Consider the following 18,644-nt stretch of genomic DNA (forward strand, 5'->3'; position numbering starts at 1 on the left):
AAACCTCTGGTTCTGGTGACTGACCCAGATTGGAAGTCATCAAATTTGCAGATGACACTAATCTGGCAGGAATACCCTAGAAGACAAGCTCAGGATCCAAAAAGATCTTGACAGACTTGAACAATGGGCTCTGTTCAACAACATGAAATTTAATGTGGGGGAAAAACAAAGTTTTACACCTAGGCAGGAAAAACCAAAGATACTAGTATAGATTAGGGAAAACCTGGCTGAAAAATAGTAACTGTGAGAGGGACCTTGGAGTCTAGTGGATGATCACTCAACTATGAGCCAGCAGTGTGTGTGGCAGCAGTGAAAAAAAGCTAATATAATCCTGAGTTGTATAAACAGAGGCATAGAATCAAGATCACACGAAGTATTAGTACTGCTTTATAAATCTTTAGGAAGACCACACCTGGAATACGGCATCCAGTTTTGGTCATCACATTGCAAAAAAGATGTTGAGACTTTGGAAAAAGTGCAGGGAAGAGCAAGTAAGATGATTAAGGGTCTGGAGAAAAAAATGAAGAAACGGTTGCAGGAATTGGATACGACCAATCTAGAGAAAAGAAGGACTAGGGGTGACTGATACAGTATCCCAGTATTTGAGGGGCTGTCACAAAGAAGAGGAGGTCAACTTATTTTCCAAAGCCCTGGAAGACAAGACAAGAAAGAATGGATGGAAACTACTCAAGGAGAGAATCAGCCTGGAATTAAGGAGAAACTTCCTAACAGTGACGACAGTTAACCAGTGGAACAGCTTTGCCTTCAGAGTTTGTAAGTGCTTCATCACTAGAGGTTTGTAAGAGAAGACTGGACAGCCACTTGTCTGAAATGGGGTCTCCTGCGTGAGCAGGGGGTTGGACTAGAAGAACTCCAAGGGCCCTTCCAGCTCTATTCTGTTTGCAGCACATATAAAATAATTAATTGTATATAATTATTGTTGCTGCTGGATAAAAATTACATTGAGGTGAGGGTTGTACATTAGTGGGAACTCAAATGATGTAACAATTAAGAAAAAGCAAAAGAATGAAAAACTGTCTATAAGGAAAAGCATTCAAATAGCTCTCCACTTTTGTCCTTTTTTCTCTCCTTTATTTTCTTCTTTCTCCAACTGCTAACTGCTATTTAAGTCATTTTCTTAAGTAACTTTACTATTCTTTCAAGTTCTATAATTATTACTCATTTCTGTTTAGGTCATTTTAACTATTTTAACAGTTTCTCCTTTAAAAAAAAGCATATTCTAAGTCTTGAATTGCCTCACTGTGTGGTATCTTGTATACAAGGGAGCCATTACGCCTTGAATTTGGTTAGACCTCTCTTATGAATATATGCAGTCATTTTTTCCATGGCTGTGTATTCTCCAGTTTTGGTTTTCCAAACTAATGATTACCAATAATGTTGGAAAACATTTTAAGAATTGAATTACTTCTAAGCTTTCCTTGAATGGAATGGTCTGTCTTATGCACTGGAACTGGATTCTCCAGATTTACACCGAAGGTGAAGTTAGGGGGTAGAAAATAGAATTGATAAATATTCCCTTTTCTTCTGAGGAACTTCAAAAGAAAAGGTCAGAAGAAGTCCTTCCATTTGTCCAAAAGCAAGTATGGCATGTTCTCAATTTTTGATGTTTTAAAACACTGTACAAAGAATGCTGTTCTGTTCTGTCCACTTTGCATGTACTTAGAGAAGAATACATGCTGAATAATGCAATTTTTAAAGACCAGATGTTAGGGCATAGGACAGATGTAATTAAAGGATAAATAAACAAAAAAAAATGCTGCAGCACATCTGTCAAGTGTCATATTTGATGAGGATGGAATTTCCGAGTAAAAACAAGGGAATGGGACTATTTATTCAGTTCTTATCAGAATTAATTGTTCCTGTTCTTGGGAGAAACAGGATAGCAGCTGGATACAAAACTGGTTAACTTTCAGTCAGCTTCAGAACAGATATGGTTCATTCTGGAACATCTTAGTAAGTTTGGTCAGTGAAAAAGAAAACAGTGATAATGAAACTGATTCCCCCACCCCCAGAACCTCTGCAATTAATTTTTAAAGGCAGTATTTATTTATTTATTTTATTTTATTTTAATTCCATTTATATCCTGCCCTTCTCCGAAGACTCAGGGCGGCTTACAAGCTTAGCAGTATGGCATAGTGGTTAAGGTGCTGAACTAGAATCCAGAGGATGGTGAATTCTAGTCCTACCTGAGGCATGAAAACTGGCTGGGTGATTTGAGCCATTCATTATTTCTTTCAGCCCAACCCGCCTCACAGGGTTATTATGGCAAAAATAGGGAGGGAATATTATGAATGCAGAATCTCCTTCTGCATATAATCTACAGAAAATAAAGGCAGAATACAAAGTAAATATTTTTGGTGATGAAACTGATGGGGGGGATTTGTCAGTTTCGCCTTTATGCTGAACACCTTTCTTTCTACTTGCCACAGAGTTGGGAGGGAAGAAAAGGACTTTGACTTACAACTGGTTGTTTAATTCAAAGTTACTACAGCCTCAGAAAAGGTGCTTTAGAGCCCATAAAGCATTATTCATCACTGTAAAACATTGTGCTGTTCCAGTGGCGGGGATTCAGCCGGTTCGCACCACTTCAGCACAACCAGTAGCTATTTTTTTGTTGCCGAGGCCCAGAACGGACTTCCGGAAGCGGCATCCACACAGAGAACCAGTTGTTCACGTATTTGAATCCCACCACTGTGCTGTCCCCTTTATCCTGCAGTAACATCACCATATTTTGGGAGCTGGTTGGGTCCTGTGGATGTCTCAGCTTATGACCAAATGTCTGGTCCCAATGGGGTCATAAATCTAGGACTACTTATATATTGCTATCAATTTATTTACTGTATAGCAGGAACATGGAATGCTCTCTGTGCATCCAAACTAAGGGCACTACCAGAGAAGAAAGCCTAACCTTTGGCATGGAAAATACACAAGGTAAGAAAGAGATAATACTTCACATTCCAAAAATGCTTTGACCATAAGACCTTCCAGCTACCTTGAAAATACTAATAAAAGGGAAGCAATTATAAGGGAAATCTTGACTGGCAACCTTTCTAAATGAAGAGCTTTCCTGAGCCTTTTTATTCTTCCCAGCCTTTTTCATTTACTTCCTACAACAGCCTCTGGGATCAAGATTTCGCTGCTAGGCTAGGCAGACCCCGAAATTAACATTGCCAGCCAGTCTATCCTTCTGCATAAAAGGAGTTGCTTCAAGTCTTGCATGAAAGGAGTTCCTTCATTCACCTCCTGTGGCTCCCATTGTCCTCCAAGCACTCTTTTGACACAATGGACCAGCAGCCCTTTCCTCAAACCAACCTCCGAAGATCTTCAGTCTCATCCATTGGCTGCAATGATGAGATCCAGATCAATGGGACGCAAAACCACTCAGCCAACTGTTCTTTCAAGAGAGGCAACAGCAGCAAAAGTTTCCATAGCTTTGGGAGAAATCACAGGATCTCCTGTTACATGAGCCACCAGCCAAAAAGCCTTAGTGGTAGTCATTCGGATATGGGAAGCGTCACAGACCACGGCTTTTTTGCAAATGCCTGCAATCTCGGATACACAGACATTCCCAAGCCAAGCTATAGAAATGAGGGGTTATTGGAAGTTAATATTAACAAGCATCTCTTAGAACCTCTCTATCTGGGAGTTGATCCACACGATCATCAAGTCAAAGTCCAAGAGAAGGATCAAATGAAAGACCTGAACACACAGTTTGCTAGCTTCATTGACAAGGTAAGTTAATTCTTCCCTTCCTCCTCTCCCCCCCCCTCCAATTGAGGCAGAAGGAACTACACACATGGCTGAATATTCAGGGATTGAAGGCAAGAATCATAATATCTCCTTAGTTTTGTTATCTCACTCCAGGAGGTATTGAATATGTTATGCATCAGGATTTGGGACACCAAGGCTGGGTTTAAACATGTCTCGCCAAACAGCGTGGCACATCGTGAGCAAATGGTTCATAGTCTCTAAAGGAGGCTGACACAGAACTATCTATTTTGTGATTCGGCGTATGGTGGGAGCCAAGCCAGGTTCTAAAACTGTGATATTGATTATTTGTTTGGATCAAGCATGTTACACACACAGAGCAACTGTGTTTTGTTAACAGGTTTAGAATTTAGCATGGTCTAGGCCAGGGGTAGGCAACCTCGGCTCTTTTATGATTCATGGCCTTCCTGTGCTGTGCTGACTCAGGAATTCTGGGAGTTGAAGTCCATGAGTCATAAAAGAGCCGAGGTTGCCTACCCCTGGTCTAGGCATTCATGCAAAGGATAAACTGACCCAGTGGGGAAAAAAAGAAAAAGTGTTTTGGAGAGGTTAGTGAAACAGAGTTGTTGAATGTGAAGATGTTTGAAATGGGCTACATCAATGACATCCCGTTATTACACTGAGGACCAAACTATGTATTATTTGGGAATTCTATGCTTGGAATTCTAGGTCTGGAATTCTTGCTATACTTTATTTTTTATGTAAAAGCAGACAAGGGAGACAGCACATTTTCAAAAGCAACAGGTCTCCTCTCCCTCCCTCCCCTCGCTTATTAGACAGATTGATCTGTCTAATCAATCAGAGCATAGTGTTAGAGTGAAACCGCAGAGACACACACAATATTCAATCTTACCTAACAAAGAAGGTGAATTTGAATTGTTTCTTTAGCTGAGCTGAGTTAAGCTGCATGAGTTTAAACTGATTTGACGTTCACTGTCTTTAGCCTAATGCATTGCATAGAGGCGCTGTGAAGATAAAGAAGAGGGCCTTAGAAGTTCTCAGCTTTTTGGCAGCATGGTGAGGTGGAAGAGCATTACTTGTGTCACATTCTTCCACTGAATGGTCTTGATTGAACTCTCAGCTACTTTTCAGTGCCTCTGCGGAAGCTTCAGATTCAATTCTGCACTAACAGCCCTGTTTGAGGTTAGTTCCCTGCACCTATAATTCATAACAGGAAAAAAGAAGAAATAGCCCAAGGAAAGGCACTGTAAGATGCACAATTATTTCCACCATATGGAGAGATGCAAATCTTTCTTCCTGAACTTCAAGGGGCTTCCTTCAAGCATTTGTTTGCAAACTTCCTTCTTAATTCCAGGCTTTAGATCAAAGCTGAAGCAATCGAAGGAGGTTAATGTTTTCAAAGCTCTGGAAAATATTTAGTAAGGCTCAGTGTTTCCAAGGCAATGGGGGTGATTTGTAGCAAAGGTTACATCTTAATGGTGCTCATCCTTAAATGAAACCTCGCTCACCAGCAAATTAAACTGGCAGACCTACAACACAGGACTGGAGAGCAAGTGGTCCAGATGTTACTGAACAAAGTCTGCCAGGAGGCCCAGCTGGCACTTTCAAAACAGAAGATGATGGGAACAAATACCTGGAGGACCATAAATTTCCCAATTCTTAGTATACTGCAATCTACTTCCACATATTTTTGATATAAAAATTGATTTGTTCAGCATAGTTAAATTCAGTCATGCCATTTCTACATATGTTTGTTTATATCTGTGACCCGGATGTAAGCATGGCTCAGTATATATACTGTACTGTATATATAAGGGACGCGGTGGCTCAGTGGGTTAGGACACTGAGCTTGTCAATCAGAAGGTCAGCAGTTTGGCAGGTCGAATCCCGAGTGCCGCATAACAGAGTGAGCGCCTGTTACTCGTCCCAGCTTCTGCCAACCTAGCAGTTCGAAAGCACGTAAAAATGCAAGTAGAAAAATAGGGACCACTGCGGTGGGAAGGTAACAGCGTTCCGTGCACCTTTGGCATCTAGTCATGCTGGCCACATGACCACGGAGACGTCCTCGGACAAGTGCTGGCTCTTTGGCTTTGAAATGGAGATGAGCACCGGCCCCTAGAGTTGGAAATGACTAGCACGCATGTGCGGGGGAACCTTTACCTTATATATATATAGCTACTTAACATAGCCGCTTATATATATAGACATCCTCTAAAAGCTAGATTCAAGGGATGAGAGTTGGCCCAAAGTCTTTCAGTCACCTTGAAAAGAGGTTTGAACTTAGGTTATCATCCTGATGTTCTCCATCCTGACTAGATTAGTGAGAAGTATAATCAGAGTGTGGCTTTCCTCGAGGAACAATTTAATCCAAGCTTCTGGCTGTTTTAGTAGTTAAAACCCAAATTACCACACTAGGTTTGCGTTCGTGACCCATCTTTGCTAAGCAAAATCAGCTCATGGACATTAGAAGCCTATGCCAGTTAGACTGGAAGGGCTCTCCATCCTTGAGAGCTTCCCTTGATACAGCCCTTGTGCTTCCAGGAATTCCTGACTCTTGATAGCAGATGTGAAGAAGACTGAGCAAGGGTGCTTCCATTCCATCAGCTTCTTTGCTTCATGTTCAGCATATACAATCAATACATTTACTTGAGTTATCTCAGGGAATTACTGACATTCACCGAGCCACTCAAACATGCCACATGTAAGAATAGCAAGTTCATTAACAAATCAAAGACTCCTCCTACAAACCCACAGAGAAGGGGCTTTATTGTTATCGTGCCTGAGTCACTGCCTTGAGATCTGTTTTGTTTGGGGGCACCTTCTGCTTCAACAGAGCCATTTTTGGCTCATTCAATCTTAGGGGAGAGAAGGCCTCCAACCTCTGAGGGGGTCTTCCACTACTGCATTAAGTATGACCCTAAAGTGGTAGAAGGAGATTGAGGCTGGGCTCAATCTCCACATGTCCAATTTTTTACTTGACTAGATGGCATTGAGGAAGCTCCTTCGGTTTCTGAAATCCCCACTCTTTTCCACCATCTTGTATCTGCAGAGAAGACTTTGGGAGAGATCCCCGAGGGCTTTTGTTAACGCAGAGGGGAAAAATGGTATAAATAAGGGCTGATGTAATGGTATGAGAGAATGACATTGGGCAAAGAGATGCTGCCTAGGAGAATGGTCAAATTAGAGAGACAATAGGATGCAGCTGCATAATGGGCAGAACAAGAGGCTTCCCTAAGTTCTGTGGCTACTATTCTATTCTACTTTCAGACTTGTAAGTTTCTGTTGTGATGCAGCTTTACAATAAAGTAGAATTAGCTCATTTTGCCATGGTTCCTGTCTAGTCTACCTAGTAAGGTTGACAATTACATTAGGTTGGGAGAAATTTGGCATGTTGAATTAGGATATCTTTAATATAGGACAGGTGAGTCTTGTAGTTTCAAAGGTGCCCCTTTCGTAGCCAAAGTCTAAAATGTCGTATTAACTGTTTGTTTCTCGAAGCCTCGGGAATTGATCACCAATGCACCAAACTTTATTCTCTCTGCATTTTAGGTCAGAAGCCTGGAGCAAAGAAACAGGATACTGATAACCAAGTGGGAACTGCTGCAAAACCAGAAGATGCCAATGGTTAAGAAAGACTTGAGCACTCTGTTTGAAAACTACATCACTAACTTGAGAAAAAAAATTGATTATATGTTTAATGAAAAGAATAAATTAGAAAACCAGCAGAGAATGATGCAGGACCTGATTGAGGAGTACCAATGCAGGTAAGCTACCTCATAAGAAGGTTGATCATGCGTTGTGGTTATTCTTTTCAGTGAACAGATGCTGAAGGATGCTTAGTCCACTGAAAACTCTTCGCCCAGAAGAGAGAATTGTAGAACATGGTTGCAGATATTGCTTCTTTTCCTTCTCAGAGGAGAGGGGGGAAAAAGCTAAGGATAAAAAAGGGGGACAAATTTAAGATATTGCAAAGTTAGCTTCAGTTAGGATTGGGCAGCACTTTGGGTTCCATCTTCAAATGATTTTAAGCACAAGTAGTCCTCAATTTACAATGAAAATTGGGACCACAGGTTTTATTGCTAAACAAGGCAGTTGATAATAGAGTTGTCCCAGATTTTGTGACTTTTTTTGCCACAGTTGTTAAGTAAATGATTGCAAATTATTAAGTGAATGATGCAATCCTTACACAAATTTGGCTTCCATTATTGACTTTGCTTGTTAGAAGTCAGCTGGGAAGGCCACAAAATGGTGGTCATGTCACTCCTGTATGCTGCAACTGTCATAAACACATATGGGTTGCCAAGCACCTAGTCATGTGTCTGTGGGGATGCTGTGATGGTTCTAAGTATCACTTTTTTTTAGAATGCCATTCTAACTTTGAACAGTCAATAAATGGATGTTGTAAGTTGAAGACTACCTCAGATATAAATGTTCCTGTCCACAATTCTTTAAAGTGACTACTGTATACTGTTGATCCTGGATATTTGTAAAGAATTGCAGTCAGATGCTATGTCTATGTCCCTATAGGCTCAAAAACAATATTGGGGGAATAGAAATTGAAATTGTACAGATTTATTGTTTCACCACTTCATGCCAAACAACTTTAGCAACCATTTTCTTCTCTGAAAGGGAATCACTAGCACTGTATTGTAGAACAGGGTTTTTCAACCTTTTCACCCATTGTACCACTTTTAGGATATGGCAATATCCGAGTACCACCAGTCACCTAGCAAGGTGTCAAAAACTTGATGACCCCCCAAAAAAGGAAAAAGTGACTGTTCAAAGTTACAATGGCACTGAAAAAAGTGCCCCCCAAGCCACAGCCGAGCAAGACACCCGCCTGCCCGCCCAGCGGTGCTCTTCCTCCTGTCTGAGGTTTTTATTTTTGTGAGCATTTCTGTTGAAGATTGGCAGCGGGGTGGGGTGGGGGGATGTTTGGTTTTTATTCCCCCCCATCTGCTGGGTGGTTGCAGCAGGTTTTGGTCACTTTACATGACCCTGGGACACTGTCACCATCATAAATATGAATCAGTTGCCAAGCATCTGAATGTAAATCACAAGACCCTGGAGATGCTGCAACATTCCAGGTGATTGGTGCTTCTTCTAAGCTCAGCAGAAGCGGAAGGATCAGCACCGAGCTCCAGCTGGAGCCTGGCGCTGATCCAGGTGCTTCCACTGAGCCCTGACAGCCCCGAAGAAGCGCTGATCCTGGCGCTTCTGCTGAGCCCTGACAGCCCTGCAGCTCCAGCCATCTCTCTCTCGGGCTTGTGCGGTGCTGCCACCGGTTCAGCTCATTCCCCTCCCCTGCTACCACTTTTATAGGATGGTCGCGTACCACCTGCCAGGTGCCAATGTACCACAGGTGGTATCCGTACCACTGGTTGAAAAACCCTGTTGTAGAATGTGGAGCACATTGGTTTAAGTGCTGACCTAGGACTGAAACAATCCAAACTGAAGGCTGCCCTTAGCCATGGAAACTTCCTGGGTGATTTTGGGCCAGTTATTCAGTACTTTATAGGGTTGTTGTTATGGTAAAATTAGAGGAGGAATGATATGTACAGTGTCTTGAACGTCTAGCAGAAAGGCAGAATATAAACCAAACAAATGAAAGAAGGAACTATTACTAAACTGATTTCTTTTCTTCTCTGCCCTGCTTTTGTTTTTTGATATTCTGCAAGATATAAAGAGGAGAATAATAGAAAAGAACACTTAGAGAATGAGTTTATCCTGCTCAAGCAGGTGAGTAAGTCAAGTGATCTGCCCATTTTTTTAAAAAATAAAACCACATATGTTAGTACAAACAGTGGAATAAATAGGGGAAATGTCTATACTGATTTGATTCTAGTAGAAAAGATCCACTTACATCATTATTTCTTTCGATAGGCAGAGCATACAATGCCCATTGATTTCTCATTGACATTCCATAGTTTTTAAAGGTACAGTACCCATTGAATCCATCTTCCCGATTAACTCCATAGATCTGGTTGGGAATTCTGCCAGCTATAATCCCACTGACAGATTGGTCTATTCATTCCTAAGTGGTTTTGTCTGCATGTTCATACCAAACACACAGAGAGTGGCTGACTCTGGGCATGTCCATGCATTAAAACACAGAACAGCCTGCTGTATAGGTCCTTGGCTTTCAAAAGGCAGAGAACAAAAGCTCCCTTATTGATTTATATATGATCTCTCCTATCACCATTCCAGGCAGATTACACTCAGGCAAAACTGCTTTAACATATCCCTAAAATGAAACCATTAAAACCAACAAATACTGCTACTCAAACAGCTGTTTCAGGCAGATGCCAGGGCTCTCTTGAAGAAGACTGTTTTTACCATTTTACAAAATATCCTTGAGGTAGGGACACCTATGGCCTCAAGGGCAAGCTCTTACAGAGACGGGTTTATGACTGTGAATGTCATTCTCTATAAAAGCTGTAATTTGGTTGTCTGCTGCTGTGTATATCAGGTTCTTATGCTCAGGGATGCATTGTTATGGATGCACATGCCCAACAGGAGAACGTGCTCCCATCCCATTTATTTTGTACTTAAAGAACAGGCCTCTGAGCAGGCATAACAAGTGAATCAGACCAGTGTGTACTGCACAGCACAAAAATTATGGTAGCAAATACAAAACAAAGTAACAATTCAAAATGCAAGTTAGAATCACAGAATATAAGGAGTAGAAGAGTCTTTGGAGATTATCTTGTTCTACTCGCTGCCAAGTTCAGGAATCTACTATTGCAGCAAAATACATTTTACCAAATTTATCTTACCCAGCCCATTTTTGAATACTTTGAAAGAAGTTCTGTGATACAAAGATTCAGACTCCATTTTGTTTTACCGGTAAATGTTCTTCCCAAAGGTTGGAATCAAACCTCTCATGGCTACTGTATTCGCTTTGATTTTGAAGTTACGTATCTTTTTATCAGTGTCTTTTTCCTCCCTTCAGCAAGTAGATAATGAATTTAAAGAACAGAAGGAGCGGGAACTGAAGAGGGAATTGTTGATGGAGAATAAAGAATTCCTGAAGTATTTTTTTACAGAGGTCTGTATCCTCAAATTGCAATGTGAGAAACAACTCTTAAGGCATTAGTACCAGAATTTTCACTGCATATCACTGATTGCTTAGGTATATTTACTGGAGAGTTATTGTTGAAAAAAAGTAATGATTAGGTCCATAGCCTAAGGACTTTGGAAATGCCAAATATTTATTTACTTTACTGATATTCCACCTTTATTATTTTTATTAATAACTCAAGCCAGTAAACATATCTAATATTCCTTCTTCCTCCTATTTTGTCCCATATACAAAACGATATCCCTCCCATCCATCCATCCATCCATCCATCCATCCATCCATCTTACTGATCCCGCTGCCATTATTTTATGAAGGAATTTCACGCAGGGATCAGTCTTTTTCAACATAAACTGTCTTTTAGATTGCCACACTCCTCTACTTTTTCCATGCTGGAGGCACAGGAAGGGCAAAGAGGTCCAGTTGGTAACAAGCTCCTTGGATCTCCTTTTGTCGGCTTTAATACAACTAGGAAGAATAAATTTAGACAGGTAGCTATAGCTGAATTAACAAATGTGCTGCTAGGGCTGAGCAAACAGCAGCCTCTGGTTCTGAAATGTGTATCAAAACACCCACATTCAGTAGCAAAATGCTGCAATACTATTATTAATTTTTGATTCTTAAAAAAATTAAATTAAAAGGCAAAATAGGTCTGTTGGTGCCCTTACTTACTGAAAAATTCCAGAGCAAAGTGATGGGCTTCCCATACTCCTCTGACAATTCCCCAATCTTTTTAAAAGAACTTTTGGAATTTGATTCTAGGATTTACTGTAATTGTGACCCTGCAAATAATTTTTGTACAATTTGTATGAGAATGTATATGATTTTTATGAAGCCAGTTTGGTGTAGTGGTCAAAGTGCTGGCCTCGAAATCAGGAGATGGTGGACTCTAGGCCTCCCTCAGGCCTGAAAGCCACCTGTGGGGGGGGCTTTGGGTCAGTCCTACTTTCTCAGACCATTTCACAGAGTTGTTGTTGTGGGGTAAATGGAAAGCAAGAGTATTAGGTATATTCACTGCCTTGAGTTTACTGTATAATTAAAAAAAATATGAAGTGTTTTGCTAGTTGAGCTTGAAAGTGTTGATGAGACTTGTGTGACATAAAAGAAAGATAGGCTTCACATCAGGTGCATGCCAGAAGTGATCTTCATTAAAATGATGTATCGATGCCATCAATTGCTCAGAAATTAGATGTGCAAGTAACTTTGGTCCATTAATTTTCTAGAGAGACTGTTAATGTCACTTCCATTGCTGAGTTATGATCTCAAGCAGATTCTGTGTACTTCCAGGAACGTTCCATATTGAATTGCCATCCCTCTGACACATCGGTAATGCTCAATATGGACAACAGCAGAGATTTGGACATGGATGTCCTCATCAAGAACATTGATAGTTGGTATCATAACATTGCCCAAAGAAGCAAGGAAGAAGCTAACCTCTTTTATCAAAACCAGGTATGAAACCAAGTATGGGTGGCTGACTCTTCCCATTTTTTTAAGTGTTCAACTAGGTAATCAGAAAATAAAGAAAACCAGAACTTATCATGTCTCAATTTCTGATTTGCATCTTCTTGTTAGCCAACAATTAGTTTGTAGGTTTCATATTAGCAAGGATGCTCCGTCAGCCTTTTCTCCAAATCAGCACAATACTGTCAATGCTCTTCTAACAAGGCTATTCTTGGCACTGTTGGCAGCTGCCCACCCCAAAACACATGCAAAGCTAAAGATTGATTAATTGTAAGTTAATCAAATGTATTATTCAGCCTAGTAGGTAACTATAAGAATAGTAATATCATAATAACATAGTCAAAGTGGGCCAATTAAAATACCCAAATCAGTGGATATGATGAAACAATTTTCATATCATTTCACTAATCTTTTCCTCAATGACTGAGCCTTTGCTATTCCTGTAAATATCAGCACTGGTAGTCACAGGGGTGTGAAATAAAGTGACATCATTTTCATATGTGGTATCAGTCCAGCTTAATACTGCAGACATTGTAATGTTTATTTGATTGCATATTACATTATATGCTAGATCATTACTAGGATGGCTTAGAGTATTTCTAAAAATCCTAGTAATAAACTAAGACCTCGCTAATGAATCAAAATAGATGGGGGTACTAGCCATCCAAGTAATGATCTAGCTCTAGCATATAATGTAAAAACTCATATTTCTCGCCCAGTATACTAAGATGTCATGGTGGAGTAGGCAGGTACTATATTTGCAATATGTATTTGTGTGGGTTTTGTTTGTTTGTTTGTTTTTTAAAAACAACTCCAAGACTCAACATTTGGTGTTTAATGTTTGCAACCTGGGTCTAAGTGCAACAAATTATTCTAAATAGTAGGACCAAATGAATCTCAGTTTTCTTTGGGGTGGGTTGAGGTGAGAGACAGAGGCTGGCCCAAAGTCACCCAGCCAGCTTTCATGCCTAAAGAGGGACTAGATCTCATGCTCTCCTGGCTTCTAGCCTGGCGCCTCAACCACTGGATCAAAGTGGATTACATTCTATCCAGCAGGATATTTAGCAAACAAACCCAAACCTCATCATCACCCCATCCCCAAATTGTATTTATTTCAGGTTTATCATTTAGAATAGCTTTGAGAAGGCCATTTATTAAGAAGTGCTTATAACAAGGGTTGGGGTGGGGGTGGAGAAACAATAGAAGGCAGTTCTGAACTGCCTATATTTGGATATATTAGTGAAAGGAAGGAATCACTTAATTATTTAGCTCTTGTGGCTTGTTTTGAATAAATCCTCTTTTCGTTTTAAGCATTCTGTGATACTCTCTTAGAGAAGATCTCAGAAATATGTCACTTTGCAACTTTGTGACTCAGCTAATCCCTTCAGATGAAATCTGAATAGTTGGATAATTGTACAGTGGCAGATGATTCAAGAATGTTTACAGGTGAGGATGGAGCTGCTGGTTCCCAAAAGGACTTTTGCCCAAGGGAACCCATGGCCTTCTATTTAAAGACACTGAAGTTTGACAGCCAATAAAGTGGCAACATTAATGCTTCTAGATCCCTTGCTCTTTTGTCTTTTCTCTGGCTATTAGATTGAGGATCTTCAGAACAAAAAATGCCAGTGCCATGAAAGTCTGCAAAAAACCAGTGATGAAATTACTGAGTTGAACCGGCTTGTCCATTTGATGCAGAGCAAATTAGATACTGAGAAGAAAAAGGTCAGAAAAATCCTTTTGTTCCCTGAGGTGCCTTTTTAAAGATCAAAATGTAAATACATTGGCCTTACGATATATAACATACCATATAGATGGTGGGTTTTTGTTTTTTGTTTTTACTGCCATGGGGTCAAGTGCTAATAACATGGGGCTCAAGAATTATGTCAAACTGAGGTAGGCAGTAGATGCTAGTAAACAGCAATTCACAGTGATCCTTATTAGCATGGCCACTAATGAGAGTTATAGTGGGAGTTCTTGGTGGAGCAGTGGGCTAATGCCTCCTTAAGTAACACCAGCTGCCTGCAATTAGTGCAGGTTCGAGTCCCACCAGGCTCAAGGTTGACTCAGCCTTCCATCCTTCCGAGGTAGGTAAAATGAGGACCCAGATTGTTGGGGGCAATTAAGCTGACTTTGTAATAATGCCGCTTGGGGTGTGTGTGAAAGCCCTAATAAGCAGGCATATACATAGAATGAAGGCTACTGCTAAGCTTGTAAGCCGCCCTGAGTCTTCGGAGAAGGGCGGGATATAAATGGAATTAAAATAAATAAATTTCAAAGTTCATTGGTACAAAGACAACATAGTATTTACTTACAAAAAGGAGAGTTGTACCTCTTTGATACTGTAGCTGCAATGAAAAGCACAAAGCTCACTCTTCTGTTGCACCAGCGAAGATATCTATCTTCCACAAAAAAGTCTTCTTCAATGGATTAGATTTTAATCTGGACTGGAGGGGGAAAAAATTCAATTCCTTCCACCATCCATCCACCAAGCAATCAAATCTTTCCTCTTCCCTGCCTGTTTTCAAATGTTCCCATCCAGAACCCAGCCATGAGGTGTGAGAATTTAACGGGCCTCATTCTTGTTATTGCTGCCAGGTATAATAGCAGAGGGATGGGAGGGGGTGAGCTGGAAGGATATGAAAAGGAGGCTTTAGAATCAACTGGAAATAAGGCAGAGACCATAAAATAATTTCTGCAGTTTTGTGAATAGAAGATGGAATTGTTTTTATTTTATTTTTTTGCAGACAGCTGCTTTGCAAATAGCCATTGGGGATATTGAACACAAAGGAGACCGTGCACTAAAAGATGCCCGAGCAAAGCAAACAGAACTTCAGAATCGCATACAGAATTCCAAGGATCAATTGGCTGTCATCTTACGGGATTACCAGGACCTCATGAATACCAAATTGGCCCTGGATATTGAGATTGCAACATACAACACAATGCTGGTAGGAGAAGAGAACAGGTAATACTCAAATATAATCTCAAAATAGGATGGATTGTTTTCTTTACTACGGCACTACCCTCAGTAGCAGCGGCCACCATGTTGGCGGGGTGTGTGTTAAATGGTAAATGTTAAATAGTTCAGTCTGACAAAAGCAGCAGTGTGCCATTGGGATGTAGAGCACTGTGAAGCAGTATATACAGTAAGTCTAAGTGCTATTGCTATTGCTATGGTCAGACAAAGCCTGCTCCTTTGTGCCTTGATATCACACACATGTCCAAATGAGTGGAGCTTGTCATGCAATGCAACAGACTCTCACCCAACTGTTGTTGTGCCACAATTACTAAATGAGGAGTGGCTTTGAGTTGCCTCAACAACAGGGCTGAGTGACATTAGAAGGTTATTCTTCATCATAAAATGGGTTCAGCCACTATAGTTCTGATAACATGTCTGTTTATTCAGGGAAATGAGATAGGAGGAAGTATCCATATGTCCCCACTTGCAGCAGTCCTTGCACAAATATGTCCAGACAATGTATTGGGGGGAGGAGGAGGAGGAGGGGCCCAGTTTCTCTTAGGTTGTCTTCATCTCATTCTATAAGTGAGAAAGGCTTAAGTCGTCCTTAGTTATCTTGGTTGATTAAACCAACCAAGTTGGCTGGTTGGTTTAAGAGCGAAAGAATAGTTTCGTGTAGCTTGGTGTAGTGGTGAAGGTGCTGGTCTAGAAACCAGGAGACTCTGAGTCCTGTTTCTGTCCTAGGCATGAAAGCCAGCAAGGTGACTTGGGATCAGTCACCCACTCTCACCCCAAACCACCTCACAGGGTTCATAATGTGGGAGAAAAGGAAGGAGGAAGGCGTATTAGCTATGTTCGCCACCTTGAATAATTTGTAAAGTAATAAAGGTGAGACAGTAATCAATCCATCAGTATCCAGGACAGCTATCAGTTGTGTAACATACTATTTTACAGTAAAAGGCATCAGAACAAAGATACCTGCATTTTCTTCAAGATGAGAAGCTGCGTGTGTCTGACAGCTACTAGGGAACAGATAGAATCTGCTTCTGAGCTGCCCTCTTACTCCTAAGTATTCAAGAGGGGCCGGGTTGGCTCTGGTGCAAGCAGGATCCTGGTTTAGATGGGTCATTGATCCAATCCAGCACGTGTGTTCCTAGAATTTAGGTTTTTGTCTTAACCCTGACCTTAACTTTCAGCCAGTTATGTGGTCTTTAGCTACTCATTGCCTTCGTCCTTGCCTCTTGCAGCATGGGAATGGTAACAACAGCAACAACAACAATAATAAAAGGCTCAGTGGGATGATGTGAAATGATGTAAGGACAAGTATGTACTAGTTCATTGTAGCTAAAGGCAGAATGCTCTTCTTCACATAAAGCTGCTGCCCTCTGGATGAAGCCAGAGTAGAATTCTCTGAATGCTTAGCCAAGCTGGCCAGTGGCTGTAGTTTCAAGTCATATATGGAAGTCAACAGTTTTGTTTTATTGTTCAGATATGTGACATTTGCTCTTTGTTATAAAGCATCTTTGCATCTCTCTGTCTGTTTGTGTCTGTGAGATTTTTTTTTTAAAAAGCACATTTTTTAAAAAAATCATCCATTCAGTTATTAAAGAATTTTCTCATTGGTAGAAATGTCAAAACTAATCTGAAAAATTCATACCTGTATTACACAGATCTTTAAAATATCAGAGCAACCAAGGCTATGCAATTTAAGAAGTATCTGTTTTTTCCTTCCCTTTCTTTTAACAGAATACGCACAGGAGGAACTGTGAGGATGGGTAAGGAATCTGAACTTTCTTATAATCCTTTCCCCAAACATTTAATTTCATTCAGTATAAGTCCCAGGAAATGTCTTAAGAATCACTCACTGAATCATGTAATTCTTTTACAGCAGTCACAAAAGCTACCTATCCACTCCATAACATGAATCATTAGAATGAAGCAAAACCAATCACTGAATGCGTATATGGAATTTGACTGCTGCCCATATGAAACTCCAGTGAAGAAGTTGCACCTAATCAGCTGGCTGCTAGAGAATTTGTAGAACCTGGGTAGCTATGCAAATTAATACAAAAAGGAAATGGGGCTTCCCTATAAATTGATCGCATGAAACAATGGTTTTATTTGACTGTCACGATAAGCCACCATTTATTGTAACAACAATGAGCTTAGCCTCCTTTCAAGCTCAAGTATCCCTTTCAACTGCATCCAGTTTTCGTCACCATAAGGAACTGATATTGAGACTCCAGAAAAAGTGCAGAGAAGAGCGACAACGATGATTAGGGGACTGGTGGGTAAAATGTATGAAGAATGGTTGCAGTGAAGAGAAGGATTAGGGGTGACATGATAGCAGTCTTCCAATATTTGAGGGGCTGTCACAAAGAAGAGGGGGATCAATATATTCTCCAAAGCACCTGAAGGCAGGACAGGAAGTAACAGATGGAAACTTATTAAGGAGAAATCCAACTTTTAGACCTAAAGAAATTTTTTTTGCTGACAGTGAGAATGATGAACCAGAGGAATGGCTTGCCTTCAGAAGTTGTGGATGTTTCATCACTGGAGGTTTTTTAATAAGAGATTGGACAGCCATTTATCTGGAATGGTAGAGGGTCTCCTGCTTGAGCAGGTGGTTGGACAAGAAGACCTCCAAGGTCCCTTCCTATTCTTCTGTTATTCTGTTAATCTTGTCTCCTCCACTGATTAGAAGCATTGACCTCCACTTTTTATGAATGGCAACAGAGACAAACTATAGTTAACTATGGTTGGCTCAAAACCAACACATTTAAACTACTGTTTATAAAGCTGGTTTGTTTTCACTGTCATTCCTATGAATTTTAAATTTACACATTTTTTTTAAATCCCATTTATATCCCGCCCTTCTCCAAAGACTCAGGGCGGCTTACAAGCTTAGCAGTAGCCTTCATTCTATATATATGCCTGCTTATTAGGGCTTTCACATACACCCCAAGCGGCATTATGTTCCTCTGTAGGTTTTATCTGCAAAATAGACGTGTCCTTAAAAAAAATGGGTTGTTAGTAGGCTAACAGGGCTCTAAATTAACATTCACCAATACAGTGCAGCCTTCTGGGGCAAGGTTGTGATCTGCTTGGACAGTGATGGGCCAACAGGAAGAAGCCAACTGCATCATTTGTTGCCCTATGCAGTGCCAGGATGCATATAAAAGTTGGACTTCTAGAGACTCGGTTGTGCAAACCAACCTATTTTCTTGAAACAAAGCCATTGCCCATTATTATTTCTGTGTGGGACTCATCATTTGTATGGGTTAAAATGATCTCTCCCCCCACACACACACACAGACACACCCTTGTCCTCCTGGTTGAGATTGATGAATGACAAAGAAGACATTTGAAAACACTTAACTAACTCATCACTCC

General features: G+C 40.6%; 1 protein-coding gene across 1 annotated transcript in view; it reads left to right on the top strand.

Moving 5' to 3' along the window:
- Nucleotides 1-3,303: 3,303 nt before the first annotated feature.
- LOC308662827 (uncharacterized protein) overlaps nucleotides 3,304-18,644 on the top strand; it is a gene marked incomplete at both ends in the record, with an annotated part of 37,757 nt that continues 22,416 nt past the window's right edge. Inside the window, 8 exons of the mRNA XM_081318972.1 lie at nucleotides 3,304-3,753; nucleotides 7,300-7,514; nucleotides 9,429-9,489; nucleotides 10,703-10,798; nucleotides 12,116-12,280; nucleotides 13,889-14,014; nucleotides 15,037-15,257; nucleotides 16,998-17,026. Coding sequence (XP_081175098.1) covers nucleotides 3,304-3,753; nucleotides 7,300-7,514; nucleotides 9,429-9,489; nucleotides 10,703-10,798; nucleotides 12,116-12,280; nucleotides 13,889-14,014; nucleotides 15,037-15,257; nucleotides 16,998-17,026 — 1,363 coding nt within the window. The remainder of the gene's footprint in view (nucleotides 3,754-7,299; nucleotides 7,515-9,428; nucleotides 9,490-10,702; nucleotides 10,799-12,115; nucleotides 12,281-13,888; nucleotides 14,015-15,036; nucleotides 15,258-16,997; nucleotides 17,027-18,644) is intronic.

The sequence above is a fragment of the Vipera berus genome (genome assembly GCF_964194415.1).
Source record: "Vipera berus genome assembly, chromosome: 2".
Classification (NCBI taxonomy): Eukaryota; Metazoa; Chordata; class Lepidosauria; order Squamata; family Viperidae; genus Vipera; species Vipera berus.